Below are 25,695 nucleotides of genomic sequence, written 5' to 3'. Positions count from 1 at the left end.
AAAAGACGTTGGGCTTGTCTTATCAGATTAGAATTAAGTTTTTTTTTTTTTTTTTTCTCAAAACAACATTTTAGAATTTGGTTTAATCATATAAGATTTTTACAACTAATATATTATTTTATACAATTCAAAACTAAACAACATATTTAATAAAGTAGAATTCGCGGATTTGTAAAACTTAAATAAATGAGACACTTCGAGGGTTCGACCCAAACAAAAATAAAAAAGACACCTTAGAAAGAAAGCTAAAGTTGCTTAAAATTCTACATTGATACTTTTTTTTTATAATAAATTACTCCTATTTCCTTTTTCTTTTTTTTAAATTTTAAAGTGAAAATCCACCTAAAATAAATTAAGTCAAATGACATTCTATTTTTCGTGCTTGCAATCGACTAATAAAGTTGTTGAGCACTCAGGTGATACATGTGCATCTGTAGTTTTTTTGAGCATTTGGAGTTAATTTTAAAGTTGCATATGCACTTTTTAGGGTATTTTGAGCTTGCATATGCAGTTTTTAAAATGCATCTGCATGTGCCGAGCACTTAATAAAAATTTTGTCGTGAAAGTTAAGCATTGGCTGGGCTAGGTAGACTGTGGCTTAAATTTCTTTCTTATTCTGAGTTTATATGTAAAGTACTATTTTTTTTAGAGAAACTTAGATTCCAGTTCATTTTATGAGTCTTTCTTAGACTAAGACCGATAGTGATTGAGGGTTTTTAATCAAGTCTTTTTATTTTTCTTCTTGGACGGTTTTATGTTAGGTTTTAACTCTGGAATTTTGGGCTTCGTCCAAAATCCCGGAGTTAAAACCTAACATGCAGCCTTTACAAAGCCCACTATATACCTTAAGAGGGGAAATACCTTTCAATCGGGGGGGAGGACTTTATTATGAATTAAAAAGATTTTCTTATAAATTAAAATAACTTTATTATAAATTAAAAAAATTCTTATAAATTAAAAGACTTTATTATAAATTAAAATAACTTTTGTCTTCTCCATCACATGCACTAGCTAGCTACAACACTCCACCGGTCCTAGAACATGCAACAAATTTAAATCACTACCCCACTTCAAGAGATTACTAACGTTCAGCGTCATTGATCCACCAAAGTTTTACTTTGTTAGTTTATTCCAGATGAATATTCCAGTACTACAAGCATCGACATGTTAGATGAAAACCCCATCAACTTTGGTGACCAGGCGTATATGCAAATAAGAATCTATTATCATATAATTAATATAATTAATGAGGCTCTTTTTATTTAGAAAATTAAGATTAAATACCAAATATTAATAGTTTTTTAATAAAACAGCAAGACACTATCGAACATTTTGGATTAGGTCACAAATCAGTTTGTTATACAATTGTAACTATCGAACAGTTACAGTTGTAATTGTCGAACAGTCACAGTTGTGACTATTTAAAATTTATAAAAAATCAAAATTGTTAAGGGTTTCATACTTTTGATTTACGTTTGGGGGATAAAATCCTATAATCCAAAGACTAAATATTAAAGTTTAAACCTTGCAAATATTGAAAAAACAATAAATCAATAAAAAAGTTATGACTGTTAGACAGTCACAGTTCGATATAACCATGTTTTTTAAAGTTGATACCTAAACTGAAATTTAGTACCTAAAGTGAAATGACATAAATGTTTTAGTAGTTGAAATGAAAAAACATTATAATTTAGTATTTAAAGTCAATGGATCTCTTTTTATTGAGATATATTTTAATTTATTTATATTGAAGTATAAATTTGTTGAGGCCAACACAAGTCGTTTTGTGTCAAACTGAATTATTCATTTTTTACATCTTCATTGATAAATCATTTTTACAAAAAATTAATCAAATAAAAAATCATTTACATATCTAACTTTGATAAAATAAATAGACGATTTTATTGAAAATATTTTATTCGTCTATTTATTTGATCAAAGTTAGATAAGTAAATAATTTTTAATTTGACTAATTTTTTATAAGAATGATCTATCAATAAAGATGTAAAAAATAAATAATTTAGATCAACACAAAATAACTCGTGTGGATTCTAATAAAATATTTTTTTTTTGTAAAAAAAAAAAATAATAATAAAATATACTTCAACATATAAATAAGTAAAAATACACATAATTAAATATAGAGTTTCATAATTAACATATATACAAATGGAGCGCGCTTTCTTTTTCGCATTCAAAGAATTTGTTTTCGCATACATAAACACGAAAAGACTATGCCAGCCTAATTGATATCGATTCTTCATCATGATATTGTCAGAATAAGTCAGATATTAATTCAACAAATATTTGGTTTTTTATATCGAGAAGAAAGGAGGGCCATACTGCAGAGTCTGAGAGATCATTATCCTTCAAAAATGTGAAACAGGAAACAGATGGTAGGCACATAAGTACATTGGCATCACATAAATCATTGTTCTTCATTTTTGCTTTTTGTACGTACGTTTGAACTGTAGAAGCTTGTGACCACGTGACCATGTCTAATTATATTTATAGACTTGGCATTGCCAATGACCTGTGACTATGCACTTTGAAAGATCAGATCCACTGCAGACTGGTTAGAGCTAGGCACTGCTTTTTGTACAGATCGTTGTGGATGATGTTTTTTTCTTTTTTGGTGCAATAGATTGATGTCATTGATTCGTGCTTTTCGTACAGTCCAACTGTGTAAAAATGGACTCCTCTCAATTCTAAAGTGTTGGAAAAGTTAATTTGGAGGTGTAGCTATAAATTTAGACACCTAAATTTGAGTCTTCAGTAAACTCTTAAAGTTAGATAGCAAGAGAAGTAAAATTCATTGTAAATCCCTTAGCCCGATGTAGATTTTCTACTTTTTACCAGTCAAAGAATTAATCGGATACGTAAAAACTCACCCAGAACCTTCGATTATCAAAAATAAATAAATAAACTCCACTCACCACACCCCTCAGTATAAGGGTATAAGGGTTTTAGTTTACATTTTTTTAAATGCAAACAAAAGTACAATTTTGCGTAAATAGTTGTTGGAATAATCTTTTTTTGCTATAACATCATATGGTTTTATTAGTCCAGTTATGTTAACTATGTGTATAATTATTAACTTAAAAGTAAAAAATTATCGTCAATTCATGTTATAACAATATGTGTATTAGTAACATCATTTGACAGGATTATAGTTACATCAAACAAATTCTCGTAAAATTATAAAAATTGATTCAACATTAAAGATAAAAACATAAAATCATAATCATACAGCTCGAAATTAAACTCGATCAATTAATTGAGTTGTTTAGAATTAATTTCACTAACGAAAAAAAGAGATTACACATTTGTTAGATGGGATTTGGCTTAGAAAGAATAGGGATCTTAATTTTCTAATGTTGGAGATCGATGACCTTTAATATATTAATGGAGAGTTTTCTTTGGATGTGGGAAATTCTATGACCTCCAAAGAAGTACTTAATTGGAACCAACATTATCAGTTGAGAGAGAAAAGACGAAAGCGAAAAATGCCACGATACTGATTTTTCAAGCTAGGTGTGTCCGTGTGTAGCACGACAGTAGGTGGAGGAGGAATCCCAGCAAAGATATATATAATTAAAGTAGATGGCATTATTTGCGCTCAAATCCATTGGGGTCACTTTCATGATCACATGTGTTATCCACATTGTACCCACAAGTGCTAAAATGTCAAAAAAGCAATAACCTTAAGCTTTTACACAATTATTCATACATACAGACTTTAGAGAGAGGACCATCTTCTCTTATTTATCTCACCATCTATACATTACAGTCAGTAGAATTGATGTGCTTTGTACTAAGCATATTATGTGATGTATGTTGTGGAAAGATTATTTTCACATTAAAATAGAACAGAATTGGTAGAGTCAAGGGTTAAGATTAAAATAAGTTTAATGTTTGATTCTCTTCAATTAATGTAACTAAAATAATTTATTTTCATATTAAGAAAACTCTAAATCACATCATCTGCCTTTTTTTTTGTTTATATTTTTCTCACTTTCTGGGAAAAAAAAAAAGAAAAAGAAAAAACATACTCCTCTTTAATCAGATTGTCATAAGGAGAGAAGACAAAAATATGTAATATTGCATGTTCTAATAAATATATTTTCCCATGTGCAAGTGCAACTCATGAACTTCTAGGCTTCTAGCTAGCGCTCTTCCGTTTCTTTCTTTTTAATTATTACCTTTTTAAAATATCTAATTAACTCAAATTTGGGTTTTAAAAAAAAAAATTCTATTGATCTATTAATATCTCTCTCTTTTTTTTTTTTGCACGTGCCTATTTAAGTCATGGGTGTAATTGGCACTTTCAACCTTATCTTCAATCCAATTAAAAAGTCCACAACCACAAGGATTGGATCACAGTTCAGGAGAAGGGATATATAGACTAAAAATTTCCACAACCACAAAGATATATTGGAGCTTGACCTAAAAAAAAAAAAAAATTCATTAGCACTTTTTTATAGATTTTGATTTTTTGGCCAAAGCAACTTTTTATATTTAGAAAATTAGGATTAAATACCAAATCTTAATAATTTTTTGATATACCATGAAGACTATATAATATTTCAATTGAATTACTAAATTTAAATGTAGTTTTTTAGATTAGGTCACAAATATGTTGGCCCATTTGATTTGAGCTTTTTTCATTTGCCATTTTTGTCCTTTGGCCCACATATGATAGGTGTTAGTTAAAATTTATAAGATTTTAACAAAATTGCCCTTGAGGCTTTTATATTATCTTGAAAATTTACTAATGTAGTCTCAACTTCACATTTAGTTGTGACTATACGACACTCACAACTTCAAATTTAGTTGTGACTGAACGACAGTCACATCAAAGTTGGGAGACGATCACAGTTAAGTTGTGACTTAATTGAATTATTTTTAGAAAAATTGTACTACAATATAGTATAAATAGAGATCAAAACAATATTTTTACTCAAAATAATACATAGTATAGTGGTGTGAGTTGTCTCTTTAAATTTATCAAGACAGTCACAGTTAAGTTATGACTGAATTGATTTTTTTTTTTAATACAATATAGTATAAATTAATGTAATATTTATGATGTAATATTATTTTTATTTTTTTATTGTAGTAGCATGTTATGTAATATTTGTAAATTTTAATACCTTTTACTTTATTATTTTGTTTGACTTTTCAACTAGTACCTAATCTAAAATGCTATTTAATTTTGGTACCTAAACAAAAAAGTTATTGAAATTTAGTAGTTAAAATCAATGGACCTTTTTATATTTAACTCCATGAAAATATAAAAATAAAAATTCCACGACCAGGCACTAGGAAGGGACCAGCTATAAGCAGCAATAAGCTAAAGCCTAAGGAGATAATATTTGGGTCATGGGTGTTAGATTTTCCCCCCTTATAGTTTGGGTGTCAAGGTTGCTACTAGTTGATCAGTAGTACTTCTCAGGTGTGGCTCCCATAGATGGCAATATCAACATTTATCTTCCATTCAACTAAACAATTTGACGGGTTAGTACGTTTAACTTGTGATCCAAGTTGAATGGCAAAAGATAACTTATTATAGATTGAAAGCTTACCATGAATCTCTGTACATTTAACTTGTGATCCAAGTTGGATAGCAAAAGATAACTTATTATAGGTTGAAAGTTTACTATGAATCTCTGTATTTTTATGGTGACTTGACGGTTTAAGGTTTATAATTTAGCATTTGGCGTGTCTCACACTTATACCTTTAATGATTTTCTTGATTTTAGAGCACTTGAACCCGATGGTTGATTCAATTTTCAACTGGTATTTTTTTTTTCATTTTTTTCATTTTGTTTGATTTCATTACTGTTCTTTTATTCATTTTTTTTTTTTTTTGTAATCGAGGGTGTTTTAGACTAGTTTTCATACCAAACTAATTTTTTGGGTCAATCAAAGGCAGAGACTCGAATTCGAGTGACTATGTTTATAGCTACACCTCCAAATCAACTCCTCCAACATTTTGGAGTTTCTTTTATTCATCTTTAATTTCTTATTGTCATGGGCGTAACTACATACAGGCTACCATGTGCTGCAGCCCAGGTAGTTTTTGTGTAAAAATACCAATATTATGTATGTTTTAGCCTAAAATTTTTTATATAGCCCACATAATTAATAGTTATTTAGTCAAATTTGTTGAGTTTTAACTCAATTATTTTGTCCTTAACTCAAAAGTTAGCCCAAAAATTTATATATAACTCACCCAAATTTTTTGTTGTTGTATTATTCTATGTTTTTTATTAATAAATATTTATTTATATTAAATTTTGTTTAAAATTTGGTTTGATTATAAAATTTTAGGCTCAATTACATATTTATCCATGAACTATGACGCTCTTTTCAAATGTGTCCATGAAAGTCTAAAACTTTCAAGCGCATTCACAAAAATTCGGAAACGTTGCAAATTTGACCTTCGTCAAGAAGTTCGTCAAAGCTGGTGTTAGATGCCAACGTGAACAATGCTCACATATATTTTTTAATGACATGTATGCTACGTAAAAAATATATATATATATCATCAAAGCTTTTTTTCAAATATTAAAAACTTAAAATAAAATTAAAAAAAAAAAAAACTTAAAAACTTAAAACAACCCATACCCCACCCACGTGTGCAGATATCCCACCAGCCCCCATCTCTCCTTCTTCCTCCTCGCCTCCTTCTGCTACTCTCTCTGTCACTCTCTCTCGTATACTACACACATCTACAAATGTACTAACAACATATATATCTGCAAGTATACCACCAACATCCATTAATGTCAAGCTTCTTGAGCTTGACCTCACAAATTCAAACCCAAGACCCCAAGAACAATGAATCCATCACAATAAATCTGTCACAAAGCTTGAAAAATCCTTCCGACCCAAATATCAAATTCAATCACAAATTTTAACTAATAGATTTATCCAAATTATTCAACCAATACTCAAAAATCAAAACCCAGTGAAAAAGAGAAATAGAGAGAGAGAGAGAGAGAGAGAGAGAGAGAGAAGGGGAGACCAGCATGGTCGACCTCGACACCGACCGCGACGGATTCTTACCGAGTCTCGCCATCGACCGAAGATATGAATGGGAAATCAATGGCGGCTGGTGGTGTTGGTGGAGGTGGTGTCGGCTGGTGGTGTTGGCTGGTGGTGTTGGTGGAGGAGGTGTATGGGTGGGAGGTGGGACTTTTGGAGGGTGAAATGAATGAGGAATGGGAACAATAACATCTGGAACAGAAATGGAAGAAGATGGAGAGGAAGAAATAAGAGAGGAATGTTTGAAGGGAAAAGAAGATTCATGAAAAATGACATGTCGCGAGATATAAATGCGACCAGTGAGAGGATCAAGACATTTATAGCCCTTGTGAGATAGACTATATCCAAGAAAAACACAAGGTTTGCTCTTTGGGTCAAGTTTGTGGGAAGAGTAGGGTTTAAGCCATGGAAAACATGCACAACCAAGTGTTCTAAGAAATGTGTAATCAGGAGAATGATGAAATAAGAGCTCATATGGAGAAAGTTGATTGAGAGAAGGAGAAGGCAGTCGATTTATAACATAGACTGCAGAAAGAAAAATATCAACCCAATATTTGAAAGGAATAGCAGCCTGTGCAAGAATGGTTCTACTGAGTTCAACAATATGCCTATGTTTCCTTTCAACCACTCCATTTTGTTCTGGAGTATGAGGGCAACAAAATTGTTGTGAAATGCCATGGTGAGCTAAAAATTGCTGAAGAGCAGTGGAAATAAATTCCCCACCAGCATCTGTTCTGATCATTTTAATTTTGCAATCAAGCAAATTCTCGACCTTAGCCTTGAAGATTTGAAAAACAGAAAAAAAATCTGATTTTCGAGTAAGTGGAAAAAGCCAACAAAAACGAGACCAATCATCAACAAAACTGGCATAGTATTTATATCCATTGGAAGAAACAACAGGAGATGGACCCCATAGGTCAATATGGACAAGCTGCAAAGCAGTAGTGGATTTACAAACAGATTTAGAAAATGAAAGCTTATGACTCTTACCTAATGGACAAGACACACAAGACACAAGTTTATGAATATTATCAGAAACTGGTAAATGACTTGTAGAAATGACTCGATGAAGAACTTGAAAAGAAGGATGACCAAGTCTGGAATGCCAAGTAGAGGCAGATGCTTTATTGATAGTAAATGCTGTAGGAAGAGCTTTGACAGAAGAAGAAGAAGGATGGAGAGGATACAAGCCATCTCTAGCTGGTCCTTGAAAAAGTATTTTCCCCGAAGTCTTGTCCTTGACACAGAAAGAATTAGAATCAAATATCATAAGACAGTTATTGTCTTTGACAAATTGATTGACGGACAACAAATTGTAGGCTATATTAGGAACATGCAAAACTCTAGATAATTGAAAATTAGCATGAGAAGTATGTAAAGTAGTAGAACCAATGTTAGAGATGGGCAAACCTTGACCATCTCCAATGACTATCTTGTCTGGACCATCATACTCAGAATGCACATTGAGAGTAGAGCAGTCAGAAGTGACATGACTAGAAGCACCTGTGTCTGCCAACCAGTAAGCAGGCTGGGAAGAGGGACCTTGTCCGTGAGTGGCAGCCATAGCAGTGAGCTTCTCAGTAGGAATCCGGCCTTGAAATGCCTTGTTCATTCGATTGTAACAGTCAATGGCAGCATGACCAACCTTGCCACAGATTTGGCACTTTGTTTGGCTGAGAGGAAGAGAAGAAGAGCTGGCATTGAATCGACCATCAGGCTTGGGGCTGAAAGATGGAGAAAATTGTTGGGAAGGCCTGAACTGAGAAACAACAGGAGGAGAGGGAGAGTAAGGCTTGAAAGTGTTGTTGTTGTTGAATCGATTACCCCCATTGTACGGCATCTTTCCCTTGCCTTTGCCTTGATACTTCCCTTTAGAGTTACTAGAAGAGCCACCAGAGAAATGTGGAGCAGCAAAGGCATGAACTGGAGTCTCAAGAATACCCTTAGCGTGTTTCTTTCGCTCAATAGCAATCTCCTCACTCAATAAAAGGCCATGAACTTCATCTGGTGTAGCAGGGGTTGCTCTAACCCTCAGGGAAGTGCAAAAACCATCATACTCTTCATTAAGACCATTAAGAATATGAACAATCATAGTGGTGTCATCCACTGGAGCACCAGCAGCAGCAAGACTATCAGAAATCTCCTTAATTTCTTGTAAGTAATCATGCATAGATCTAGAGCCCTGACTAACCCCTTGAAGACGAGTTTGCAATTGAATCACATGAGATTGAGACAAAGTTGAAAAACGTTTCTCAAGATTAAGCCAAAGATCTCTTGCAGACTTAGCACCAACAACATAAGGAAGAACACTTTCAGAAAGAGAAGATTGAATCCAGATCTTTAGAGTTTTGTCTTTGTGATTCCAATCAAGAAACTCAGGGTTAGGGCTAGGAGGATCAGTAGGAAGCATACCAGCAATGAAACGTGGAGGAAATGGCACTGTGCGATCAACGATGTCGAGCATATCATAGTGTTCAAGCACGGGAATGAAGAGCTCCTTCCAAAGCATGTAATTGTCCTTGGTCAATTTGACCGGGATCATATTACCAATGCTCTGCACATTCTGGAAGTTGAAACCAGAGGTAGAAGACGAAGAATTGAGAGCAGGCAGAGATGGACCACTCTCAGCTTGAACACGAAGAAGATTAGTGAGACCAGAGAGGAGATTAGCAAGTAGTTGAGCAGAATCGTCGTTCGCCATTCTTGAAAAAGGAAAAATTGAGAAATTTTCAGAGAAAGTAGCCAAACAGGAAGCGAAGAAGGATCACAGAGCAGTGAAGCACAAAGCTCTGATACCAAGAAGAGAAATGAAGACAGAGGAAATCTTGGAGAGAAAAAGCAAGAGAAGGATCGAGAACTTTGATGAAAAACTGTTTTCATTAATTGAATAATGATTACATGAGGGTTTATATACATTTACAACTAATTCTAACAGCTGGAATCACAGCTGGTGCTAGCTAACTAATCTAACTAACTGGACTAATAACAAACTGCCACATGGCTCAGTCAGTTGCTTGCTGTATCAAGCCTTGATTAGCTGCCTTCCTGTGTACATTCTTATCGTGAACATCCTGAGCTTCAGTAGGGGAACATAGTAGCTTATGACGAACAAGAAGAAGAAAGAAGTAGAAAAAGAAGAAAAAAAAAAAGATCGACCGAACAGCTATGATGAGCCCATAGATCCCCCGCACTCCGACCATTTTGATATTTTGATTCATTTCAATCACAATTTTGATTCATTTCAATCGAATTTTTCAGAATAAGATGATGAGGGCTTACAGGAATGCCAAATGTCTCACAAAACCAAATCCCCAAATCAATGTTTTTGCAAATTTTGATAGTTTTTTTTTTCTGGTTTGGTAATTAGATTTCTGGGTTTATTTAACTTTTGGGTGTTGTTGCAAAAGGCGGGGAGGAGGAAGGAGTGTATGGGGGTTGGTGGGATATTTGCACACGTGGGTGGGCTGTGGGTTGTTTTCAGTTTTTAATATTTGAAAAAAAGCTTTGATTATATTTTTTATTGTTTTTTTTTTTACGTGGTCATTAAAAATATATATATATCGGTATTGTCCACGCTGGTATTTAACAGCTTTGATGGACTATGTGTAACACGAGGGGACGGTCCCAGCTTGAAAGCCTTTTACAGAGGCATGTGTAACACGAGGGGACAATATCGTCAATCTCCTCATCTCCTTTGGCCGTGTGGACGAAATCGAGCCACAACATTAATATCTCTTTTACCCTTTTCTATTGCATGTCTCCTCAAAGCAACAGCTTTCTCTCTAGATGAGATCTCTATCTGCTCTTTTTCACTTTTCTTTTAAATTAATGCATTCCAATTAAGAAACTTTTCTGGACAGAGGAATAAACAACGAAATTTGTATATAACTCACCCAAATTTTTTGTTGTTGTATTATTTTATGTTGTTTATTAATAAATATTTATTTATGTTAAATTTTGTTTAAAATTTGGTTTGATTATAAAATTTTAGGCTCAATTACATATTTATCCATGAACTATGAGGCTCTTTTCAAATGTGTCCATGAAAGTCTAAAACTTTCAAGCGCATTCACAAAAATTCGGAAACGTTGCAAATTTGACCTTCGTCAAGAAGTCCGTCAAAGCTGGTGTTAAATGCCAACGTGAACAATGCTCACATATATTTTTTAATGACATGTATGCCACGTAAAAAAGATAAAAAAAAAAATATATATATATATATAGAGAGAGAGAGAGAGAAGGGGAGACCAGCATGGTCGACCTCGACACCGACCGCGACAGATTCTTACCGAGTCTCGTCATCGATCGAAGATATGAACGGGAAATCAATGGCGGCTGGTGGTGTTGGTGGAGGAGGAGCACTCGCGCATGGCCGAACAAGAAGAAGAAAGAAGTAGAAAAATAAGAAAAACAAAAAAGATCGACCGAACAGCTATGATGAGCCCATAGATCCCCAACACTCCGACCATTTTGATATTTTGATTCATTTCAATCACAATTTTGATTCATTTCAATCGAATTTTTCAGAATAAGATGATGAGGGCTTACAGGAATGCCAAATGTCTCACAAAACCAAATCCCCAAATCAATTTTTTTTGCAAATTTTGATAGTTTTTTTTTTTTTTTTTTGGGTTTGGTAATTAGATTTCTGGGTTTATTTAACTTTTGGGTGTTGTTGCAAAGGGCGGGGAGGAGGAAGAAGAAGTGTATGGGGGTTGGGTGGGGTGTGGGTTGTTTTCAATTTTTAATATTGAAAAAAAGCTTTGATTATATTTTTTATTGTTTTTTTTTTACGTGGTCATTAAAAATATATGGCATAAATTCAATTTAGACACATAACTATATAAGCTATTTCAACGAGGTCCATGAATTTTAAAATATTTTAAATATACACCCGATCTATTATCTAAATTGAAAAATGAATTTCTGTACATTGATTGGTTGAGAGATCAGTTAAATGACAGCTTGGCTTTTGCTGACCGGGATTACTTGACGACGTGGCGCTATCTCAGCAAACATTTTCCGCCGAATGAGCGACACGGGCCCACAATTTAATAATAATAGAGAGAGTGAGAGTTTGTGGGCCCGTGTCAGGGGTTAGGTGGATCCGTGTAGCTCATTTCCGGCCAAATGAGCAACACAGATTCACCTAACCCCTGACACGGGTCCACAAACTCATCATCTCTTTCTCGCTCGTTAAACACAAGTGAGAGATTTATATTCGAATTTGGAAGAAAACGTGATGTTTTTTGGAGACTAAATGGTCAGGAGAGCGTTTGACGAGCGAATAGGAGGTGATGGGTGTGTGGGCCCGTGTCAAGTGAACATGTGCTGCTCATTTGGAGGGAAATGTATGCTGAGTTGGTGTCACGTCGCCAATTAATCCCCGTTAGCAAAAGCCAAACTGACATTTAACTGATCTCTCAATAAATTGATGGACGAAATTTCATTTTTCAATTTACATAATAAATCAGGTGTATATTTGAAATATTTAAAAGTTCATGGACCCTGTTGAAATAACATATATAGTTATGTGTCTAAATTGAATTTATGCCAAAATATATATATATATATATATCTCAGTATTGTCCACGCTGGTATTTAAGAGTTTGGACTTCTTGACGGAGGTCGAGGCATGTGTAACACGAGGGGACGGTCCCAGCTTGCAAGCCTTTTACAGAGGCATGTGTAACACGAGGGGACAATATCGTCAATCTCCTCATCTCCTTTGGCCGTGTGGACGAAATCGAGCCACAACATTAATTTCTCTTTTACCCTTTTCTATTGCATGTCTCCTCAAAGCAACAGCTTTCTCTCTAGATGAGATCTCTATCTGCTCTTTTTCACTTTTCTTTTAAATTAATGCATTCCAATTAAGAAACTTTTCTGGACAGAGGAATAAACAACGAAATTTGTTCTTTGTCTCAATCAAATTCGACAGTGAAATGGTGTTCTGTTCCCATTTGGCATTTGCCTTTGCCTGCTGCACGTACATATCAATGTATTGAATAGCGTGAAAAAATTCACTGAATATCACCGTACCGTCAATATATATATACGTGCTGTCTCATTTATGTGAATTCATTTGGACGTAGCTGAATAAGTCGGTAAAACTTTGGTGGTCCTTTTTGCATCTAAGAAAGTGTCAACACAACAAATTTTTATTTTCACACCTAACATACAAATTAAAGGATATATATTAATAATTATTCAAGTATTATAATTTATATATATTTGAAACACTATATGCCATGTCTCACATGTTGTTAGCCAACTTTTTAATAAATAAGAAAACTTTTAATTACACCCCTAAACAGCACTCTCTCCTTCAAGAAAGTCCGGTCCCTTTTTTAATTTGTAGAAATTGTGAGCATCCAACTCTTTTGACAATGTAAAAATTGTGAGCATCCAACCTGTCTAATAACAATGCAGAAAGTCTGAGCGTCCAACTTAAACAAACATTCCTAACGTAAAATAATTTTTATAGATAATAGGTGTTTGTCTCTCTCCTCATATAAGAAATAAACATTACATAAGATACATGCACCCTTCTTATCTATACTGAAGTTTTTTTATGACAATAGGACCAAATATAGTAAATATCCACGTGCTTAAAACAAAAGCCTGGATGAGTCCCTTATCGGGCAATCTTTCAATCCAGATCGTACAGGTGGCAAAATCACATTGAGCTGGGGCACACTTATGTGCTACAGTCCAAGATGAACATGGCTATAAATACAGGCACTTGTTCAGGCACTGAACAGCAAGAGTAAAGATTTGGAGTTCCATACAAGCCCTTAGAGTCTTTTGTGTATTCTGTGCCTTTTACCTTTGTCCAAGCTAGAGTTCCTAGTTGGCCATCATCATCAACATTCACCATGCTGAGCATAGCACACAATGTGGTGAGCAAGGTGACCTCAGCAGTGACCACCACTGCGCACCACATTGGGGAAGAGGCTCTCAGCCTCTTCACCATGTCTGACAACAAAGTGTTGGAGCTCATCTATGCAACCCATGTTCATGAGGACGATTCCTTTGATGTTGACTCTCTCTTCTTGATCACTGAGAACATCATCAAGCGTTCAACCCAGATCGTTGATAACATTGTGCAGGTATATATGCTGTGCTATTCATTTTTATTAATTCATCATCTTCTGTAGGAAAACAAGGTTCTTGGGTTGAGTCCTGTTGGGTGTGAGTGAAAAGTGTGTGTGTGTGTGTGTGTGTGTGAGTGAGTGTGAGCATTGTGGGTGAATGCTGCAGTTAAAATGCCCATCTGAGTCCAAAAGGTTGAAAGGTACGTTTGGAATATTTTCAGAATGTGCTTATTAGATTAAAGGATGCAGAATCTGAGTCCAATAATTTTATAGATGAAGTATTCCTGAAAATGCTATTTAGAAACAGTAAAAAGATAATGTGCTATTCAGCAAATACCATTCAACTTTTTTCTTGTTCCCATGCACATTACACTTGTTCTGTCATCTAAAGCAAAAATTTCTTTTTTATCAAAGTGAAGAGGGGCCGGTCTATTCTCATCAGATTATAATCAACTTATGAGAATCTGAGTTGAAAAAAAAAATTATGAGAATATGAGGTTTATTTGGTATTCTATTTAAAAACTTAAAAAAAAAAAAAAAAAAAAAAACATGTTTGATAGACTATTTTCAAAAGCAATTTTTAGAAAAAAAATTAAAAAACAAGCCTCTTTTAAAAATGATTTTATTGTTTTTCTCATTTTCTTTTACACTTAGCTGCTATTATTTTTAAAATTTTAAAATTGTTTTTAAATTTCATACTAAATAAGTTTTCAAATTTCAAAAATGGATTTTGAAAACTCACATTTAAAAAAAAAATACTTAATTTTTGAGAACAAAAAAAATTTGAGTAGGATACCAAATGCCCTGAGTTTTTGCGCCTTGATTTTTGGATAAGGACTTTTTTTTTTTCTTTCTACTATTAATAAAGCTCTTTGTTTCTATTGGTGTTGGTGAAGCATTTGCCCTGCTTACCCCAAAGAAAAAACAAAACATCTACCCTACTTACTAAATATTTACGTTTAAAAAGTAATTAGAAAATAACTTTGTATTGATCGAGTTGAATTTTTGAGTATTACATTTAGAACACTTAAAATTGATCATTACTTGTGACTTGTTGCAGGGCACCCAAGTTCATGTTGAAACCATTGATGAGAAGCCCCCCAAAGCCAGCTTCAGCTCCCCATTGTGCACTCTCAAGTCCATTGGCTGCGAGGTCCTTACATTGCACTAAAATTATTTAATCATTTCATTACTTACTGGTTACTTTTTTAATGCATTCAATGCTTGTAACATAATCATTCATAATACATATGAAATTTCAGATGTCATGCAAGGCACCAGGTGATGAAGTTGCCCACAAATCAACATTGGCAATACTTAACAAACTATCCACCTATTCATGGGAAGCCAAGGCAGTGCTGGCCTTTGCAGCCTTTGCTTTGGAATATGGAGAGTTCTGGCTCCTTGCCCAGCTTCACCAATCTGACCTACTTGCCAAGTCTGTGGCAATCCTCAAGCGAGTGCCGGTCCTTCTCAAGCCCGCCGACCTGCAGAAACGCCGGCAAGCAATTATCGAGCTCAACGTGCTCATCAAGACCACATTGCAAGTGATTGAGTGCATCTTTGAGCTGGAGAAGCTCTCTGCTTATGATCCAAAGGATGTGCCAGCATTGGCAATTGCAATGGACCACATCCCTGTGGATGTCTACTGGTCTATCATCACTATTGTGGCTTGTGCCACTAAGGTCACCCTTCTTACCAGCGAAGAGTAAGTCCTTCTCCATACGATTTTTAAATATAAAAATTCCCACGTCCGGTATTTGAAGCCTTACATCAAAATGTATAAAATCACGTGGCTTTGAACTAATTGTCAATTGGTTTTGAATTGAACACTGTATTTCTAACATGCATGTACCAATCATGTTTACTACAATGCATTGTACGTGGTTAGAACAATCTGCAAGAGAATTTATTGGTACCAATTTATATGCAGGGAGAAGCCATACGATCTATCCCAATTTGCTCAAAAAATCCACTACATCCTAAACAAACTTAAGATTCAGCTGCTTGTCTGCAAAAAACAGATTGGTGGGTACTTGATAATCACTTACTTGTATATATTGCGCTTGAAATGCAATGCTCAAGGTTTGTTTTCTTTTTATTTTTCTTATTTGATACAGAGGAGGCAGAGACCTATCGGAAGCTGAGGAAACTTTTTCAGACCCCTGCCGAAGTTATGGAGGTGTTCAAGGCCCTGATTTTCACCAAGGATACTGTGCAGCCAATCATTGATGGCTCTACTAACAAAACGGTTTGTAGCTCCTATTACTTTTTCATTCATTTTATAATTGGTCATGGTTATTAATTCTACTAACAAAACAACACTTATTATTTGTAATTGCATGTGCAAACAGGTTAGCATTGATGTGCTGAGGAGGAAGTATGTGCTATTGTTCATTTCAACCCTGGACATTTCGGATGATGACATTTCGATTCTCAAACCAGTTTATGAGGGAACCAAAAAAGATGACAAGTACAAGATTGTGTGGATTCCCATTGTGGAGCAGTGGACCGATGAGCTACGAAAAAAGTTCGAGACCTTGAGGGCCAAGATGCCATGGTTCACAGTGCAGTACTTTTCACCAGTTGCAGGCATCAGGTTCATCAAGGAGGAGTGGCACTTCAAGGGTAAGCCTGCAGTGGTGGTGATGAACCCACAGGGAAAGGTGGAAAATACCAATGCTCTCCACTTGATTCGGATTTATGGAATGAAGGCCTTTCCTTTCCATGCCGGGATCGAAGCTACCATCACAAATGACAAGGAGTGGATCACACCCATTGTGAATGACATTCACCCAACCATAAGTACCTGGGTAAGTAAAGTCATCTTCACAAATGCATAAGTACATCTATCCACATGAATATTTATATAAATGGGAAAATTTTATCTCGTTAAACTATTTGTATAATACGTTGCCAAATTGCCAATTTGTACCATTACTTACGTGGAATCTTTTAAATATACGGTTTAGATTGACAATTTCATAATATAATATGTAGATATTAGTCAACATATGCATTCTAATGACATGTAGTTTGATTAAAATTTTAAATGTGCTTTAAAACAAATTTCTCATGAGGCTAATTTGTAATATATTAACCAACAGATCAAAGAGGAGAGGTACATTTTCTTCTACGGAGGCAAGGACAATGACTGGATCCAGCAGTTCACAAAGAAAGCAACCTCCATTGCAAATGACCCCTTCATCAAGGAACAAAAGATCAACATTGAGTTGTTCTGTGTTGGCAAGAGTGCAAAAGGAGGTGAAGACCTTGGCATTCTTGGGCGGTTCTGGAATGGCATTGAGAGCTTGTTCTTCACCAATGTCAACAAGCAGACCGACACTGTGACCAAAGAGGTCCAGAAGCTCCTTTCCTACAAAAATGAGAGTGGATGGGCTGTGCTTAGCAAAGGGTCTACTGTGGTGGTCAGTGGCCATGGCTTCACAATTTTGAAGGTCTTGGAGGACTTTGAGAGATGGAAGGAGCTTGTGAAGGAGAAGGGCTTCGAATTCTCGTTCAAAGCGTACCATGAGAAAGTGATTCAGACTGTTCGCCATTGCTGCCGCCTTGACATTCCAAGTGTTGCCGGGAAGGTGCCGGAGACCATGAAATGCCCAGAGTGCCCTCGCACCATGGAGACATATGTGAGCTACAAGTGTTGCCACACTGATGGTCCCATTAACGCACATCATTAAGTGTTGTTTGTCGATCTTGAGACTATGAGGCTTTCTAGCTAATGTGATCAGTATGAGGCTATGTGTTATCTTTTGTGTTGTTGTGTACTTGTGTGGTGTCATGTCGTTGGTACAATTAATAATGGGAAACACATGTCATTACATTAGGTGGTAATGTACGTGATGCCCAGCAATGTGAGTCTGTATGATGTGTCTGTGTGTCGATCGAGTGCTGTTAATGTTATCTTCATCTGTTAAGTTATTAATGTTATATATCTTATGCTTCCCAAGAACTTTTTCCTCAAATCCATTGCTCTTGTATTTTCCTTGAATTGCCGTTTGAAGATTTTACTTTGTTGTAGCTTCTTATGTGCTCTTGGCATGGAGAAACTGACCAAAAAACTACTTTGTTGTACCACTGGCGAATGACATTGTCCAATTGCTTTTTCTTAAAAAGAAAAAAACGAAGATGGAGTATATTAAAATAACCCAAAGGCAAACTTACACATGGAAAGAGGTCAGAGGCCGAACCCACAACACCAAGAACAAAACCCAACTTGGCATAGCCCGAACACAAAACAACATCCAAGGACCCAAATTCGCAACCCAGACAAACCCAAACGGCACACACAACAAACAGTAAAACGACACAAGGAAAACAAACGACCTAAAAACATTTGCGCCTATGACCAAGCAGTGTAATAGACCAGTCAAGCTCACTTTTTGTTTAATTAAATAAATAATATTTGGAATGAAGTTTGAACCTAGGATCTATTAAGTCCTCACAAAATCCTAATGGCTAATGTCACATCAATAAAAAATTTTGTTAAAAAAAATTTGAATTGGATTCTATAAATATGACAAATTTTTAAAAAGAAATAACCCAAAATATAGCAATGAGCATTTGATTTTAACGATACGGACCATATTTGAGCCGACAAAAAAAGTAAGACCCAAACTCTACTCTTTTTACAAATAGGTGGAATATATTCGACCATAATATTGGGCCAGGCCTATCCATGGCCCTAACCTCACTAATCACTCTTACACAAGAAGTACGCACAAAACATAAGCAACAAAGCAAATCATGCCCATTTTCCCATTCCCTCACAATATTTCTATGTCTAAGAGGTCCCATCGCCATAAGCGATTGTTCAATATTTCAAATTTTCTTCAAATTTCTCAATTGCAGTAGCAAAACAAACTTGTAAATGGATCGGATATGGAGCAAATTAGCCTGAATTTGATTGAATCCAATAAGATCTTATAATCCGATGGATTCTTAATAACTAAGTTCATGTCCAATCCGATGGATTATCGAATATCCGACCCACAAATATTTTATTTCTATTAAGTAATTGAATGTACACAAAATCAAATTACTTTACATATACATATAAAATATTTGTAATAAATATAGAAAAATAAGTCATATATTATATTAAATTGGATCAGATTATTATCGTATCAGATTTACTAAATTTCATATTTAACTAGTTATTTAATTCATATTGTAATCTGATTATCGGATTTAATCCCCAAATTCATCTCCTATTAGTTACATCGAATTTGTATCAAAATCTTATCCTATAAGTCTAAACAAAACCACTCTTTGGTCAATCTCATACACTCATTGTACCAAACAACAAAAATCCATATTTATGCAAATAAATCTAACCATAAGAAAACTACCTACCCAAACTTTCCCAAATTCAATTCCTCAAGTTATATGAAACCCAAATATCCAAACAATCAACAAACATAAGTGTGTGTACATATATATATTTGTATAGAGAGATATGAAGATTGGGGTTTGCAAATCTTTTCAACATACTTTTGAGATGCTAAGACCTTGAATAGGAAATGGAAGATTTGGGAGAGGTTCAGCTCAGAGTGGTCGAACGCCTATAGCTCAGTAGGCTCGTCTGAGTGGATAAAGAAGCCCTAATTGATTCACTGAGTCGATGTGTCCTGGTTTCAAGTTTAGGGTTTTGAGTCGATGTGTTATGGTCCTCAAATTGGGTAGAGCTTAATTTACTGCGTGAGTGAGGAGATACACATACACCTCTTGGGATTTTATATACAAGTTTTAACTATTAAATTAAAAAATTTAGAGAAATATTAGTTACTTTACCCTTTGAAAATGGACTTCATAGGAAATCAATTTCCATCCATTTTCTTGGGGAAGGAAATGACAGATTGTCATTTCTATGTGCGGTATGTGCAGGAATAGGAAAAAAAATTATATTTAATTTTTCAATTATATCCTTATCTATTAAGTGTATAATTATTCATATTTCAAGACCATAATTGAAATTTTCATTTGTTAATTAATAATGTAAACTATTTAAAACCCCCTAATTAGAGTTTAGTTATTTCAAAACCTCCACCTTTAATTAAATTAATTCAAAACACCCTATTAAAGATTTAATCTCTCCCAAAACCCCCTAGTCAACTACACCCAGCTAAGTTTGACCCTTTTTTTTTTCCAATTATAACCCTTGAAAAAAATATCAAGCCCACATTTCTGAAATTTCTCTCTCCCTCTGCATGCTTTCTCTTTCTCTCTCTCTCTCTCCCCTGCGGTTGTCGCCTGCGCGTGCGCCGCCTTCTGGCGACGGTTGCCGGCGATACCAGTCCCATCACGTTCACCTCTCTTCCCTCTTCCTCTCCCTGCCCTCCACTCTCCGCAAAACCGAACATCGACACCGGATCGGGTCTAGGCAGACCCGAGCTCCCTCGCCGGCGATCCACCGATTCCGGCCACAACAAGGTGCCGAACCACCATGGATGGTTTCTTCTCGTCGTTCCGAGTCCACTGGTGCCATCAGAAGATATTGACGACCCCTAGGCCCGTCGTTTCGAAGGAGAGAAGCCGGCGACATTCTCGCAGGCGTTCTCTGTTTTTCGGCAGCCATTTCCGTCGAGTCAGGTACCCATCTTCTTCTCTTCATTGTGATGTTCAGTTCTATGTATTTGGTTTGGTGCAATTGTTAATGAATTAGAAAACCCCAAATCGATCAGATTGGCTTCATTTTTCTTTGGGCAGTTAGTACTGAATATGGATGGATATATATTATATGAAGAAAAATCCAAGTCCATCTATTCAGATTTTGTGGTCTAATGGAAGCTATATAACTAGGTAGTCTGCATAATATTCTAGACTGCTCTTAAATATTATTAGAGGGTAATGGAAGCTAGCTAGGGAATCATATATGTGTATGATTCATGCATATATGCTACTCTGCTCAATTAATTGGGAATATTGATGGATACATGCAGACCCAAGCTCCCAATTAATAGTAAACTATTATTAACCCAATGTATGTCAGAAGAATGAAGAGCAAAGAAAAGAATCTTATTGTTCCTCAGGTTTTTATTTTTATTTTTTTTAAATCATGTAACTAAATTGCCATCATTTGATACTCCAAAAGCTGCAATTGTTTGCAGAAATCTGAGTAAGTACTAATTGCCATTCTCCAATGACTCATTTAGTAAATGTAATTGCAGGAGTTATTCTCTTCCTTACCAGTAAATTGCATGTATAGGTTCATTGTTAAGTCATGTAGAATCGTTAAAAACGTGAAATGATAGGAATTGTATTGAAATTAAACAGTTTCAGTTCGTTAAACAGTTTGAGTTCGTGAAACAGTTTCAGTTACAATTTTTTTATTGTTTTATTGTTCATATTTAGTTTCAGTTCGTGCAAATTCAGATTCAGTTTGTAAAAATTCAGTTTCATTTCGTGAAAATTCAGTTTCACTTATAACTATGTTTAGTTATATAACTAAACGATTTTTGATTGAGTTGATTTTTTACAGAGATGATCTATAATAAGTAATCTAAAAAGTGAACGGTTCCGATCATGCGCTGGTATTACCGAAATTACGATTTTAGGGGAAGAGGTGACCCAAGTAGTGTCTGGAGAATATTGGACATAGTGTTTGGTTACATGGTTAAGAAAGTTGTGGTATATTCAATAAATTTTAAAAGCAACACATGTCTTTATTTTATTGGGCCATATTAAACCTCAATACAAGCAGGTATTCAAACCTCAGCCCTTGTGAGAAGGCTAATTAGCTTTGAATTTTCATAAGAGTAAGTTAATGGTGAAATAAATTACAGTAATGCTACACTTACCACATTTTTATACCACAATTTCATACCATCTTACATGGCATTCATACATTGGACACTAAAAATTAAAAATTAAAACCTAAAAAAGAAAAAGGAAATACCCTTTCAGTAAAATAATGACACATCAGGTGGGATACAAATGTGGGAAAAAAAATGTGGGACAACTAGCATTATTGAATAAATTAAAATTGTGATTTATTGCTCGTGTTAGTTTAATTTGTTTGTAGTTGGAGTTGCGCTAAGTTTATGCGATTGGTACTTTGGCTAGCAACTGGTACTGTGTCAACCTAGCATATATAATTGTATATCGGTGGTGGTGGTCTTACTAGGAGAACTATTACTTAACTCATCGACCAAATTGAACACTACAAAGAAAAATTTATGTGTAATGGGTATACCGTCTTTACACACAAGTTTTCTCTAACATTACAGGATGAATTTGTCCAACCTATGCCAAAACCTTCCCCAAGTCTAGATTCAGCCTTCAGGCATATATGTGTGTGCATTTTCTTTCTTAATTAGACCACTTCATTTGTCTCTCACTAGACAGAGAGAATTTTTCCAATAAAAATCTGATTCTTCCTTGAAATGAAGATATATATTTCAGATACTAGGCATAAATAACAGCAATATCAGCACAGGTCAAAATGCTAGTATTGATCCATCAAGTGCAAACAGAACTCGTATTTGGTTCTCATCAAGGCTAGTAGTGATATGCCAAGAAAATTACAGCAGATTTTAACACCAATTAAGATAAAGAGATAATAAATTATTGGCATCACATTAACATGGTTAATTCAGTAATAATATATAATGATCACCCGCTCATCATAAAGTGAAAAATTCAAGGATCGAATTTGTTATTTTTATGTTCTTAAGATTGTCCATATAAAAAATATCACTCAAATTATTAATTATTTAATAAATTTAAAATTAATATATTATAATAGACAGTGTATAAAAGTGACATAGATTGATGCGATGTGAGCAATAACCAAAACATGGTGTCGGCTATTTTGTCATTTTCGCTGAGTTGTGTATATATATATATAATTAATGATTCTCATATCTCCAGTTAAAATGAAATTGACTAATTAACGGGGGGCACCGTAAGTTTATGTATATGTAAGTTGTGATAGTTATTATAGGTAAACCGTAGATTAGTCCTTACAGACACCTTTTGGAGGAAGCTAAGCAAAGCAAGCTTTGGATTGAGTTTAACGAGGCTAGCTGTGTGTATATTTCTCAATTCGCAAACGGGGTGGGGTGGCTCATCCCTTGCTAGTCATGCTCTACATTGTGAGTATTCTTTTACTTGGGTGAGTGATTTTTCTGAGTGGCTAAGAACACAGCTGCAAGTTGATTGTAATTCTGCTCAGTTTCTATTCATAAAAAAACAAAAAAAAACAGAGCATCGTAAACAAGTTCAACAAATAAAACCACAGTTTGACCACTAGAGTATTACTAATTGATTGTTTGTGACTTGTTAATTTGCAGGTCCCGGAGTACAAGTTCCAACCATAGATGGGATAGCTGTTAAAGCCATTGTGCGTTCTAAAGCCCTTTGCTTGCGAGGTTATTAGAACATCTTAAATGAAGAAGAAATTCTATTTAAAGTGCCAATAGTTATATTTGAAATCTCCTTTGATTCTTCAAATAGGATAATACTAAATATTTTCCAAGTTCTATTAGGGGTCTCAAAAACATAAATAGATCGAATTGGTACTATTTGGTGGCCACAAAGTTTGGTCAAATGTTTCGACCAAAAACAAAAGTTGCTCAATGGGAGGTACTTATGAGATAAAAATCTCACACGTGTGAAGTATTGCATAATGACTTATAAGGATTTGAACTACTTCTCTTATTACTAATTAGCTTTTTAATGAATATCTAGATTCCTTCATAGTATCAGAGTCACACGTGTTCCCACGTCAACCAATATGAATTAAGCTTGAGTGACCCCACATATGCTGAAACGTGTTGAGAGAAAGATTCCACATAAAAAATATAAAGCCTTACATGGTGGTTTAATTATAAGAGTTTGGACTATTTCTCCTATTGTCAATTGATTTTGGAATGAATGTCTGAATTCTTTCACAACACATTAAATGAAAAGTTTTTGTGGATATTAAGTAGTTTTTTGTGGGTGCTATATTTGATACCATTTTAATTACAAATCTCATATTTGATGAAACAAAAATTGAGATTGTACTAAATTTAGTTATTTTGTTCCCCAACTTCAAGTGCATTGGTGCTCACATTTTAGTCACCATAATACTAAATTCTCTTGTAAAGTATAAGTGACTTGAGTAAGTCCAAGACATCTTGATGTGATCAGCCTAGCGTGAAGGTGATGTTGGAATCTTTCAATTTTTCTCGGAGACTATGTTATACATGATACATCTACTTTTTGACCCTCTCGGATAGGTTTGAAGGGTACACCATTAAACCATTTCATATAATCTATAGTTTTCCACTGTTAGATAGTGAAGGTACGACATTAGCTGTTATGTACCAATCATTGGTGTAATGCTGAAGGTCGAAGTACATCCGAATCTTGACCAAAAAAAAAAAAAAAGTACATCCGAATCTCTCCTCTTTCTTTCCCTTACCTTACCCTTGTCCTACATCAGTGTTTCAGTTTAATTTGATTGTAGTTGCTTGCAGGCTTTCTCCGCGCATGCACTTCTATTATGTACTCTATTGCTTCCTTTCCAATAAAAATGTTATTCTTTTTAGAAAATAATTTGCTAAGAAAATTACTACAGATATTCACATCAATCAACAGAAAGAGATTAGAAATTATAAGCATCATTTAGCACATAAAAAAACATGTCACAAGCATCATTTAGCACATAAAAAAACATGTCACTTAAGGTCAAATGAAAGTGCCATCAACAACCAGCAATGTTAATTAAAGTGAGTACGAAACATGGAAACAACATACTTTAAAAGGACATTATCGTTTTCTTTTTAAACCCCACATGTTTACTATTATTTGCTTTCTAATACCTCTCATGTGGGGTTCAGAAAGCAACAGTAAGGTCCTTTTAGAATTTCCCTTACTTACGTACCTCATCCACCAAATAAAATTCAACACTACACGGTCCCGAACATATATAGGCCTGCAACTTTGATGAGCATGATTAAACTGAAGTCCAATCCATGCCAAAACCTTCCCCAAATCTACATTCAGGCATATATGTGGATGCCTTTGTTTTCTTAATTAGACCACTTTATTTGGAGAAATTATTCTGTATAACCGTTATATTGATATGTGGTATAACTAGTTTATTTGTTATAATATGAGTGGATGTTATTAATACTATATACCCTACTAATATAAACACATCGTCCACTAATATCATTACACGTTAGATTAGTTATACCACATGGAGGTATATCGGTTATACCTTATAATTTTTCCTTTATTTATCTCTCGTTAGACAGAGAGATGACCTTGGATTCCTTAAATTCCTCAAAATCTTTCCACTAAAAATCTGAATCTTCCTTGAAATTCATGAGATATATATATATTTCAGATACTAGGAATAAATAACAGCAGTATCAGTATAGATCAAAAGGCTAGTATTGATCCATCAAGTGCAAACAGAAACTCGTATTTGGTTCTCATTAAAGAAAATTACAGCAGATTTCAACACGAATTAACAGAAAGATCGAGATTAGAAATTAATGGCATCACATTAACATCCCAAAGACAGACTGCTAAGGTC

The 25,695-nt window shown here is 34.6% G+C and overlaps 1 protein-coding gene across 1 annotated transcript; it reads left to right on the top strand.

The window, feature by feature from the left end:
• Positions 1-13,827: 13,827 nt before the first annotated feature.
• Positions 13,828-18,117, top strand: LOC147293952 (protein SIEVE ELEMENT OCCLUSION B-like). The gene is made up of 7 exons (XM_086232086.1): positions 13,828-14,162; positions 15,208-15,300; positions 15,410-15,855; positions 16,081-16,175; positions 16,268-16,398; positions 16,502-16,960; positions 17,255-18,117. Exons 1-7 carry the CDS (start codon positions 13,929-13,931, stop codon positions 17,843-17,845), a joined length of 2,049 nt encoding a protein of 682 aa, XP_086088212.1. The 5' UTR covers positions 13,828-13,928; the 3' UTR covers positions 17,846-18,117.
• The last annotated feature ends 7,578 nt before the right edge of the window (positions 18,118-25,695 follow it).

Source organism: Dryas octopetala, chromosome 2, assembly GCF_963921425.1.
Source record: "Dryas octopetala chromosome 2, drDryOcto1.1, whole genome shotgun sequence".
Classification (NCBI taxonomy): Eukaryota; Viridiplantae; Streptophyta; class Magnoliopsida; order Rosales; family Rosaceae; genus Dryas; species Dryas octopetala.
This window is presented reverse-complemented; position numbering and strand designations above follow the sequence as displayed.

Bases quoted from the DNA above. Each gene is read 5' to 3' on its own strand.
- LOC147293952 (XM_086232086.1), top strand. From the start codon at position 13,929: ATGCTGAGCATAGCACACAATGTGGTGAGCAAGGTGACCTCAGCAGTG. The intron at 15,856-16,080 runs GTAAGTCCTTCT...ATTTATATGCAG, and splicing joins ACCCTTCTTACCAGCGAAGA to GGAGAAGCCATACGATCTAT. The intron at 16,399-16,501 runs GTTTGTAGCTCC...ATGTGCAAACAG, and splicing joins ATGGCTCTACTAACAAAACG to GTTAGCATTGATGTGCTGAG.